The sequence below is a fragment of the Lonchura striata genome, chromosome 1 (genome assembly GCF_050655825.1).
Source record: "Lonchura striata isolate lonStrDom1 chromosome 1, ASM5065582v1, whole genome shotgun sequence".
NCBI classification, from domain to species: domain Eukaryota; kingdom Metazoa; phylum Chordata; class Aves; order Passeriformes; family Estrildidae; genus Lonchura; species Lonchura striata.
The window spans coordinates 103786562-103798877 of NC_140703.1; the positions used below are offsets into that span (position 1 = coordinate 103786562).

General features: G+C 44.4%; 1 protein-coding gene across 4 annotated transcripts in view; it reads right to left on the reverse strand.

Moving 5' to 3' along the window:
- The window catches only part of BCLAF3 (BCLAF1 and THRAP3 family member 3), a 34916-nt gene extending 24642 nt beyond the window's left edge, over positions 1-10274 (reverse strand). For 3 of the 4 annotated variants that reach the window (XM_021552940.4, XM_085559388.1, XM_021552939.4), the window contains exons 1-2: positions 10135-10274; positions 1753-1824 (exon numbers count right to left, since the gene is read on the reverse strand). In XM_021552940.4, the coding sequence (XP_021408615.3) occupies positions 1753-1793 (41 nt within the window). In that variant the 5' untranslated portion in view covers positions 1794-1824; positions 10135-10274. Of the gene's footprint in view, positions 1-1752; positions 1825-9511; positions 9537-10134 lie in introns of those variants that run through there. The other variant, XM_085559382.1, reaches the window with a different exon arrangement.
- Positions 10275-12316: the final 2042 nt, after the last annotated feature.

Consider the following 12316-nt stretch of genomic DNA (forward strand, 5'->3'; position numbering starts at 1 on the left):
GTAAAAATACCCACTTGAAATTGCAGTAAGTCAATCATTTTTGTCTCTTTGAAGTGTATTATTTAAAACTAAAAATAGTTTCATATACATGAACTTTCCACTACATCGAGAACAACTGCTACACATATTTTCACACTTCTCAAGCATTCCCTATCTTTCTTTTTCAGTGCAAACAGAAAAAAGGGAAAGAAAAAAGAAGTGCATAAAGAAATTTAAAATGGGATGAAAACACCTTTTCACTTTTTTTTTGCATGCCAAAACAACCTTCAAAACTGAAAGACTGAAACATTACAAAATATATTAAAATTGTCATACAGGTAGGCTTTTTCCTGAAGAAAAAAACAAGTTTGAGAAAGATGCTTTGGTCTTTTGGATAATTTTATGTACATGTTCACACATGTATACACACACACTTCCACACTCACTGCAGCTTTTGCAAATAAACATTCAATTGCATCACTCAGCTCTGCATTTTCACCTACAGTTACAACAACGAGGGCAACCTGTTAGGAATTGTTAGCCAAAACCTACTTAAAGAAAAAACAGCACAGGCCACTAACAAGAACCAGGAATACTCCCAGACGTAACAGTTCTGCTTGTATTCAAGTATTCACTGCACACTCTTTACATGTTCTTTAATAAAAAACATCAAAAAACAAGTTGAAATAAACCACTTCCTTTGTGCATGTATAGCAAATTCACAGTTTGGAACAACTGTTTTCTCCATTTCTGCAATGAGTTCAAACTCAGAACCACATATATTCCTAAAACTAATGGCTGACTTCCAACAGCACCTACACTGCAGCTGCTGCCCCACATTGGTCTAGTTAGGGCTTGAATTTTAATGAGAGCTGGGACTGCCCTTGCTCAAATGACATTCACAGCTATCAATCTAGTATGGACATAGGTAGGATTTCTCTTTTTAAAAACAAAAGAAACAAATAAGGAACCCCACACATTTTTCTGAGTTACCCAAACTCCCTTAGTCATCACAACTTAAGTCTGTTTTGAAGACACATCCAAAACCAGCAGTAATTTCACATTCTCAGCAGCTTGAAATTGTATTCCACCCTCCTGGTTTTAGCACCTCAAATTTGCACTGCAAGTCTTAAAAATGAGGCAGGTAACTCCCAGCACGAAGTAAGCTGGATGTTATTCTGGTGACAAACGTCAAAGACACGCGCTACTAGGCTAATGTCCAAGGAGAAGGGCAATGACTCCCACATTTCCACATGTTTTCACTCTGTGCTATGCTGCAAGGCATGTCTAACTGTGCTAAAGATCAGTTTACAAATCAGCCCCAAACTTCAGAAAGTCCAAGGTGTTTGAACTAGGAAGTTTGAAAAAAAAAAAAAAACAAACTAAACCTATTTTTTTTAGCAGTTCCTCCGTGTAGACAAGAAGCAAAACAAAAGCGAGTTACAGACATTCAGTACACAAGGTGGTGCTTGAGTAAAAATGACCTTAACTAGTTTGGAGCTTGGATTTTGTGCTTAAGGGTAGTTGTAAATCTCCAAATACAAAAGGTGAACAAGTTTCTTGGCAGACTGCAAAAACTGAACACTTAAGAGAAATTACAATAAAATCATGAGTTGGGAAAAAAAATACAGGTTTTCAGCTGTACAATCAACTACAGATTACAAAACACTTTACAAATTACAATTCTACATGCCATTTTCTTTCTTTAATGAGGTCCTAATTATAAATCCTTACATAGAGCTACATTTCAGAACACAAGCTGTAGATATTTACCTTGGTTTCCATCGTGGTGATCTTGATCTAGATCTTGTCATCTTCTCTCATGTGTTTATCAGTTTCTTGAAGCTGTAAAAACGATATCATTTACTAGTCTGATTACAAATGGCAACAGGAAGTTTTTGCAAGAAGTGTAGTACTACAAGCTTCAAAGTTAGGGTGAGGTATATTTTTAGGATGTTTTACTTAAAAGCTAAACTTCTAATACCAATTTTAACACAAGCAACCTTTTTTCCCCTAGTTGCTGATCTTAAAACTCAGTATATTTTCTTTATAAATATTTAAATATTTTATCACTGTTCCATTATTCTCTCCATTTTGTAATGCTGTCTATTCAACCTGCTGTTAAACGCTAATAAGCTCACAAGCAAGCTGCAGCAATTAAAAACATATTAGTATGTGTTGAATGCTATAGATGACAGAGGGGACAAACAGACAGCTTTAAAAATAAAGTTCAGAAAGGAAAATGTTTTTGCATCAAGTTATATCTGATGCTTCATATATACTGAACTGCAAATTTGTCATATACACCAAAATTTTACATGGTTGGAGACTTTTTGTAAGCTTTAACTACTCCATCAAATCTTAACTGCTAGGTCATCACATACTCCATCCAAATCAAACCAGATATAAAAGATCAGTTTTTTTCATTGTTGTACTTCACCTGTTAATAACCTACTAAGTAGACACACACCAAATATACAATGGCAAAGTGCTGCTCCTGACTCCTGAAGGTAGCTCCCAGCAGCCCTTCTCATAAAAGCTATGAAAGAATGAAAAAAAGCCCCTAGGAACTTCAGAAAAAAGTGATGAAAGTATATGCAAATTCACCAGTAATGTACTGGTGAATAGAAATTAAAAGATTGTTCATTATTTAGCAAACACAAAGGATTAAAGAAGAATTAAATTATTGGGTAACTGGTTAAAAACTGGAGTTTGGACCACCTAATCATGCCTATAGCTTCTAGTTTCCACAAAATGCTTTAAAGGCCAGAAATACAGATGCAAAACCAGACCTATCAACAGCTCTAAAGTTAATAAACAACCAACTATTTGAAACTGAAAGAATACACCCAGGTCAATGCCAATTTATATATGCTATGGTATTTTCTGTAACTATTTGTTCAAACACTCAGGGAGACAGAAAACTAGTCTGAGCTAGCAAAGTATGGCCTTTTTGACACTCCCAGTGCTCAAATAATTCCTTTAACTAAATCTTTTGCCTAGTGAACTGAAATTGAAAATGGATAAAAACATGCAAGCTTTAAGGCACTACCTGAAGTAGTGTGCAACCACATGCCTGACCCAGCACCTCGCACCCCTCAGTCAAACTGGTTGCTCAAAGTATCACTCCTTGCTATACTTGACTTTTTGGTAGGATTACCTCATGGCTGAAACAGTAGTATCTTAAGAGAAGAATACACAGCATACTTCTGCTGCCTACCCCCAGGCAGGCATTAGACAAGCCACCTCCTAAACTAGAAACTGCTCATTAGATTGCACTGTAAGCTAAGCAGACACTCATTTGCAAGATGTAGCAACAGCTTAGTTCTGAAGAAAAACCCCTATAACTTATTTTTTTGCTCCACAATCAATCTTTTCATATAGCAAAGCATGAGGTTATAATTGTTGCAAGGGATAGTGAAGCAAAAAGAATCCAACCCCAAAGTACCCCAAGGACAAGATAAAGCATTTGTTCTCTGAACTCGCAAATATGAAGTTATCACTGCCTCTTATAGCCTAAAGACATATATCTGAGGACTGTTTAGCATGAAGTAACTTCAGGCCCTTTGCTTACTTGAAGTCATACTAGCCAAAGTTAGATATGATGCCCCAATGCCACTATTCATTATTTTTCAAAGTAATATTGTGATCAAAATAGTTTCCTATCTTACACACACAAAAACACATCTTACAAAACATTATTTCAGAAACAAACGAAAAAAACCCCAAAAAAACAAACAAAAACCAAAAAAAAAGAAAAAAAAACACAAAAAACCCCCCAAAACAAAACAAAAAACAGCCCCTGGGTAATGCATTTCCAAATGTGGTACATGTCCAACAAGCTTCAAAGATTCACTACTAGTAGTTTACTTCTGTTAAAGTTTTAGAAGTGACAGTGTTTTACATGCCAATCGAATTCTTTCTTCCTACATTCCCTTCAGTTCTGAACTTTATTCCTAATTTTCAAATGGGTATGTAAACACCAAAAAGACAAAAGTATCATTAAACTCCACCCAACTATCCGTAGAGAACTTGATCTGCCAGACTGATAAAGCTAGAAACTGAGCATACATAACAACCAATTCCTTATTCTTTCCGAGACTGGCTAAACAATCATACCTAAAAGCGTGAGAAAGACTGTGACAGCACATCCTAGATCTTGCCTTAGGATAAGGAGGACTGCTGTAATTTCCAATGATGACATTCCTTTTGTTTAGTGGAAAGAAGTGCTCATCTAACGCACCTCCTAAAAATGACCCACGCAGTGCGATTTCCTCACAGAGTAACACACCATATGAAGGCAGCAGACACTCTCCCACAATAAGACTCCCAGTGTAACACCAGAATTGCAAATTAATCTATAGAGAATTTGTACACGTTGCTAAATCCAGGTTTAAGTCACCTCAGCTAGACCAGCAATATGGTTCCATACCAAAAGCAAGTTTTTTGTAGGATGGTATCAGGTAGTAAGCCTGTCTGTAGCAGAATTACTTGAATCAAGTGAAGGTCCTACAGTTTCCAAGTAAGGCATCCAGGTGCTTCTGAAACGACAGGTCACGATGGAGCAGAGGTGCCAGGACCTGGCTGCTCTGGGCTCTGAATTTATCCAAGATGTTCTGCTGTACTTTGGGAGACACTGTCACTATGAAAACATGAAGTGTTGGAATGCATGAAACAGAAGTCTCTCTGAGTCCCTCAGAGGTGAAAGGAATGCAGGGATTGAACTGGAACCTTTAGAGAAACTGAAATATATTAAGCTACACAGACACAAAGTAGGAGTGTAAGTTTTAGTTTTAAATATGTAGAAATGTATCTTAAGTGCCTTAAGAGATTGTGTTAGCTAGTAAAAAGCCCTAAAGCCTAGTTTAAAGTTCAGTAGTGATACCTTAAACAAAATCAACTTAGCTCCAGAAATAATGAAAACATAGCAGAACATTGCTTACATTTCTAGACAGAACAGATAGAATTATATCTGTAGATTTTGTGTAAGAACTGACACTACTTTTTCACATTAGAATTAAGCTTGGATAGGTGGAGGAAGAATGTTTTAGAATCATGTTTTTAGCTGATTGGATGATTTATTAACAAAATCCTCCTGTATGAGGGTGCAAAAAAAGGTGTGGTAGTAGCTTCTGCTAGCTGCTACTGCTTCTGCTTGGAACATCAGGACTCTATGCCAGAAAGCTTTTAGCACAGACCTTAATACTCTGAACTCTTCGCGTTCAAGGCTGATGTATTCACGTAATAAACAACTTCACAACAACCAGCAACTGCCCCTGTCTCTTTAAAGACCCAAGACCCATGCATAATTCTACAATGAACAACTATTTTTTTAACTAAGCAGCATTATTAGGTTCAGAGTGCTGCTTGTGTTTGTTACGTTACAATAAGTGACTCATTGGAAGAGTTATCAGTGACTGTGCTTAGATAGTTTTTAAATATTAATGGGACTCCCAACTTTTATTTTCTTTCCCTTGACTTTTGGAACTGGACTCAGACATCTTCCCTCTTGGGAGACACGGCCTCAAGCCTTCTACCAGCTCTCCTTTAATTCCACCCTTGGAATATTAGTATTTTGACAAGTATAAAATTCTTTTACAAACCTGAAAGGAGTATCTTGAGACAAGTAAATCAAAAATGACCAGAAATTGTATGGGATGTGCCAACTTGAACACATGTTCTTCCAGAAAGGCTGTATATTTTTCACAACTTGCCCTCCTGAACAGAACAATCTTGGCTTTTGCCAGCACAAAATCACAAATGACTGCAATCATCTAGCTGCACAGAAAGGAACTGGAGTGCTTTCTAATGCAAAGGGCCCAAAATTAGCAAGCCCCAAACAGCCAAAATCCTGCAGGTAAGAGCACAGACTGAGTAGAAGTAGTTAACTCCCCTAGAACAGACTATAAATGTGAGCTTTACATGACTTTTGGTGCCTTCCATCATCTCATGGAACAGATCATGGAAGAAACCCTATTCAGGACACACAAAGGGCAAACCAATACTAATAGTGCTCACCACCAGGGAGCTGCTCCTCAATGCCTTTCACCTACAGTGAAGGAGATGTCATCCCCCACCCTGTTTGGAGGGATTGCCTGACCGCCACCACCAAGCTTTCAGAGGAGAGAGGGACAAGCAGGTTTCATAGGCTGGGTCCCATGGCTGACAAGAAGACTGACATGACACCTGCTGTAAGAACTACCCACATCACTATTCTCTCTCTCACTTCACCCAAAAAAGATAAGAAGCAGCTCCAAGCTTTTCACTGACTGCCTTCTAGGTTGGAAGTTGCAAGAGACACACCGAAGTCTGTACTGCTGCAGTGTCTGTCAAGAAAGAAAAAACAGGAATTGAGACTCTCAATACACCTATGTATTTGACAGAAATACAATCAAATGAAAAGCTCAGCTGCAATCCAGACTTCAAGTTGGGTTTTTTGTTGTTTTTTTCTTGTAGGTTTGCAATCCAGACTTCAAGATGGGTTTTTTTTTTTGGTAGGTTTGCAATACAGAAAGTCATTTACACCATCATTAAATGAAAAGTATAGAATTGGAAACCTCTCCACTGTGTAGGTTATAAGAGCTGATTCAAAGGCTGTCCTATGCAATGCCCACTCCACCCACTATCCATGCAGAACACAAGCCTGCCCATTCATCTTTGAGGCAAATCTTATCACCTCCAACACCGAATCCTCAGGAAAAAGTATAGAAGCAGAGAAACATCTCCCAGCAAACCAGTCTCAATGTTTCTGAACCTGCAACAGGATTCCTGTAGTCAATGCTTCCTAGATAGGCTTCAGTACCATCTCCACTGTTAGCTCTGCCAGCACATGGAGGTGACTCCCATCTCAAGGCACACCACCTCAGGGAAGGACATGTGAAACAGCTTTGAAAGCTATGAGCTAGAATAGCTAAGTCAAGTTTAAGTCAAGGGCACACACCCAGCTGAGACAAATGAAACTTGGCTGAGGGATTTTTCAACCATTCCCTCTTTCAGAACACACAGCAGGTAACAGATCAATGCAAATGACTGAGAGCCAAATTTCCATCCTCAGTTCTCTCCCAGGTCTCTGATACTCCACAATGACTCTTTATGATTACAGATACCTTCTCCTGGGCTTTAATCACTCTTGGAGCACCTTCCACCTCTCCACAGATACATTTCAAATCGCCACAATATTTTGTGGCAGCTCTGAGGCAACTGCAGTCTCACATCACCATCAGCCATCCTCACCACCAACATCATAAGGGAGATAATCCTGTATATCCCTCCACTTTTCATGCTGTGCTATATTTAAGAAATTTCCAGATCTGGTCCACAGCACCTCTCCAGGCAGCTGTGGCAGAGCAGCTGGGAATGGAGGGCAGCAATGGCAGGAGGCAGCACCACACTCTTGCTGAACGCATCACTCCTCAAGGAGAGCAGCTCTGATGCTCCAGTTTCTCTGATGAGAGACTGGGTCTCCACAGCAGCAGAAGCACCCCTTCAGCTTACCAAAACCACATGCACTGTGGCTTTAGAAACTGTCCTCCTGCTCAGCTTTATCCTTGCTCTTCAGCACAAGGAAGGCAGGCTTTAATCAGGTTGTATCCCACTGCCAAGGACTGTTAACAGCCAGCCAGGGCCTCAACAGTTACTAGTGAGCATGTGGGGATCACTCTCCTCTGATTGCTACACAGACAGAGATAAAAAAAATGATTATTCCCCCTTACACTCACAGTAGGATGAAGACTTACTGCAGAAAGAACAGGTCTAGCTCAAGCATACAGAATTTCTTAGTGGACCACCCAACAAATTCTAATTGCTGGAAACACATACTAAATATTCCCCTGTGCCTACATATTTGAGCAAATGAATAAAAATAACTGAGTAAGTCTACAGAGCATATAACTTTTCAGTGAGTTCTCATTTAAAATCGACCCATTTAATTACACTAATTAGCAGGCAATGCCTCACCTTTGCAAAAGAACAGATTAGAATGCCAACTTGGAAAGACTGAGCAGGATAAAAACCTATCACAAAGTAACTAAGGTATTTCACTCTCAAACTAATTTTTTACACAAAGAAAACCTAACCCATAAATATATTAGTGAGCCATTTTATAATGTGTTGAGTTAGAGGCCTTTAACACCTGTTCAGTACAGAACTTAAAATGCTACAGCACCATACCCAGTTTCTAAGCAGACACCAGAAGCATGTTAAATCTGCTTGTGTCAGTGCTAGAGACAGACCATAACAACTTCCTGCCTACTGAAAGCTCTGCAAAACATACAAACCTTGATGAAAACCTCTGCTTTTTCACCTTGGGGTTACAAAATTACCAGAAAACTAAAATAAGACCCTTCTTTATTCAGAATCAGTGGTGCTGCAGAGCAGCATTGCCAGGAGGCTGGGAAGTCCAGGCTGCCTTTCCCAGTCACACCACAAAAATGCATCTTTGCTGGAAGACTCAGATATGTTTCCTTCCTTCCCTGCAAACAGCAAGCACCTGCTGCCACCAGAGAGGAAAAGCAAACCCAACTGTGTGCAGCCACATCCCTCACCAGCTTGCCTGCAACACCAACCCAGCCTATCTTCCTGACAGGTGAACACCCACAAGCCAAGACTGCACCAAAATCAAGCCCATCTTGTCCCAGCACAGGCACATGGAGAGTTGGTTTGATGACTCTTACAAAAGCAGTGGCAGAAATACCAGTTCTTTTGCTGAAGGCAGATGTGGGGGAGTGCATGGACACTCAAGATAGACAGTGGTTTATCAGGATAACAGGGTGTGTCACTAAAGGAAGTTAATTAATTTCAGTTCACCTTATCAACACCAATATTAAAAACAAAGCAAAAAAAAAATCTAAAAAATCCTCAAAGGGAAAGAGTCATCTGTGTTCTCTGCCCAGCCCCGTGTCAGGCTGCCACAACACTACATCCTTCACCAAAGATCCTTCCATGTCTTTTGCATATTTCTTTCTCCTCCCTTCCTGGCATCCTCTTTTCCCTGTTCTTCCTCCAGCCATCCACACCCAGCAAGACTTTCACAGAAGAATCACTTTTCCTTGAGGTCCACAAACACACAAAGTAAGCAGGTAATTAAAATCTCCCAACAATTTGAGCAGCCTTTGTTTTAAACCCTTGTAACTCAGGAATCTAAACTATATTTATAAGGACTTGAGGCATTTAGGAATGGCAGCAGAAATTAGGTGTTGCTGTCCTAGGTGGAGTTGAGCCAAGCGAGGAGACTGCTATCACCAGAGACATTACGGCCCACCCAGATGCGTACGAAAAAACTGCATAATCAACTAAATCACATTTTAAAAGTCTCCAAGCCCCTCAGATTTGTTCAAATTGGCACCAATTCATCTTGCTTTGGCTTGACTCAATCTGGAAAATACATTAAGCTAAACCAAAGACATACTGAAACTGAGCTATGCCTGTTACACAAAATCTGTACCGTTCTAAGTTTTTATAATGACTTTAACTGGTGTGGTTCTGCGTGTGACAACATATAAACGGGGACTGTTGGTATTTATGCACTGCTCACCTCTAAGGTGTCCTTACAGCAACACTGAGCAGCGACCCGAGCCCTGCGGTGCTGCTGGCCCGGCGCGCTCACAGCGACACGGGTGTTCTGGAACAGTCAGAGCCGGGGCACGGCCGCAGCCCCGCGGCCACTCGGGTGCGAGCCGCTGCCCGGGCTTTGTTCCCGGCCCTCCCAAAGCCCTGACGAGCCCCGCACCGCGGCACACACGCTCTGCACATACGCGCACACACGCGGGGCGAGGCGGCTCCGGGTGCCGCTGCTCGGGGCTGCCCCGCCGCCGGCAGACCCGGGGGTGCGGCACGGTCCCCACGGGCTCCCAGCCCGCAGCTCCGCTGCCACCGGCCAGCGGCGCCCGGGCCAGACGGGGAGCGCGGGGGCAACCACTGCTCACCTCCCCCGGCCGGGCCGGGCCGGGCCGAGCCGACCGCCGGCTCTCGGTGGGCGCGGCCGAGGGCGACGGAGCCTCGAGCACCCCGGCCGGTCCTTCCCGGCGCGCAGGCGGCGCTGACGGGGACAATGACCGCGGCAGCCCCGGCTCCCCCTGCCCGCGGCACCGCCCCCGCCCCCCGGCCGGGCCTCACCAGGCCCCGCCGCGGCCGTGCCGCCGCCGGCCCAGCACTCACCGCCTGCGGCGCCGCTCCCGCCGCCGCTCCGGCCGCCGCCGCCGCTCCGCCCCGAGCAGGTGCCCGGCGAGCCGGCGGGGCGGGTCCCGGCGGCCGCGCCGGCGGCTGCTCCGCACGGGCGCGGCGGAGAGAAAGGGCGGGCGGGGGGCGGCCCGGAAGGGGAGGGGCGGCGGGGCCGGGCGGGGCCGGCACCGCCCCCGGCCGCCCCCCGGCCAGCGGGGCCCCTGCCGGAGCCCGCGGTGCTGCGCGGGTGCCCGCTGCGTCCCGGAGCTGCGGGCTGGGAGCTCGTGGGGACCGTGGGCACCCCGTCCCGGCCGCGGCAGCGCAGAGGACGGGGCGCGCTGGCCCTTTCCGGGTGTTGAATTCTGAGCACCCCTCGCCGGGAGTGCCCTGTGGGAAGCAGAGCCCTGCGTGACACGGGCTGCCAGGAGGGTCAGCCCTGTCCTGCGGCACGTCAGGGACAGGATCTGAGCTGCTCTGCACAGAGGCGGCCTCACCTCGAGTGCTGGGCGCAGTTTTGGGCGCCGCAGTATTAGAAAGATATAAAGCCATTAGAGAGTGTCCAGAGAAGGCCTACGAAGATATCAAAGGGTCTAGAAGAGAAACTATTTAAGAAGTGGCTAAGGTTACTTGGCTTGTTCAGCCTGGAGAAGACCTCTTTGTGGTCTACAGCTTCCTCATGAGGAGAAGTGGAGGGGCAGGCATTGATCTTCTCTCTGTGGTGATCAGTGGCAGGACCTGAGGGAATGGCCTGAAGTTGTGTCAGGAGAGGTTTAGGTTGGGTATCAGGAAAAGGTTCTTCACCCCGAGGGTGACTGGGCACTGAAACAGGCTCTGCAGGGAAGTGGTCACAGCACCAAGCCTGACAGAGTTCAAGAAGCATGTGGACGGAGTTCAAGAAGCCCAGGCACATGGTGTGGTTGTGGGGGCTGGCCTGTGCAGGGCTAAGAGTTCGATTCAATTCTTCTAGGTCCTTTCCAGCTCAGAATATTCTGAAGTTCTGGGACCCTTCTCATGGCCCCTTGGGCCCAAGGAGCAGCTGGCAGCTCCTGTGCAGGGCCAGTGATGGGCAGAGTGGGGCAGGCCCCAAGCTCCTGGGTTTCCTGGGCAGGCATCACTGGTCTTTCACTGGTCTTGGCTGCACTGTAGCGGGTCAGGCAGGCAAGTCTGGACCGAAGCCTCCCTGAGGCCAGACAAGCCCTGCACCCATCATGGTGCTGCCCCCAGCCCACAGGTAAGGCAGCCGTGGCTCCCTTGTCCCAGGCTGCTGCTGCTGCAAGGGTTGAGGCACCTTGCAAGGTGTAGGTAGTGCTCTCCCAGACTTTCTGCAAGTTCCTGAAGTTCCCATCAGAACATGCACTACAGGATGGCAGCACTCTCCTTGCCTGGGATCAGACCAGTCCCAGTGGTGTGAAGGCTCTTTAAGCTGCTGGGATGCATTAATTCCCTTGATTGCCAATCCTGATAGCCAGCAGGCCCAGCAGGTTTGGTGTCAGTTTTTCCTTCGGAGCTATAAATAACAGAATGACACAGTGAACATACTGTAACCCTTTTAAAACAAAGTATCTTCTGGCTAAAAACAACTCAGAAATAAATTTATAAATCACACAAAACCAAGGAGACACTGATGCTATCTAGATTGCATTGGCATCCAAGGCTGTTGGTCAAGGATCTTGAATACTACGCTGGAGTATTGCCAGATCAACTCAGTAATATAAATTTAATTCAGCACAGATGCAGGCACACAATTTTGTTTTAGACCAATTTTGTGGTTTTGATGTTGGTTTTGTATTTTTACAGTACACTAAAGGAAGATGGGTGATACCTGATACAGTATCATTACAACTGCAAAGGTAGGTGATATCTGATCTGGTGTAAAGCTTACCAAGTTAACCTTGTCAACATTTTTTTAAACAAAAGAACCAGACTCATCATTCTGTGTTACGCAGTCTTGACATTCTTGATCCAGCTGAGAGCCATAGTGTTGCATTTACTCTGTCATCAAGCCATGGCTAAACAGGGTGAAGTTATATTCACTGAATAGAGAGTGGAGAGGAAGGGGTGCTTACTCTTGGCCCCCCTCAAAGGGATGGTCTCAGTTTCCTTATGTTCTGACAACCAGTGTGAGCTGCCAACTTTGCCTGTCCTTTGGACTTTTAGTTGCTGACATCTTCCTGTCCTC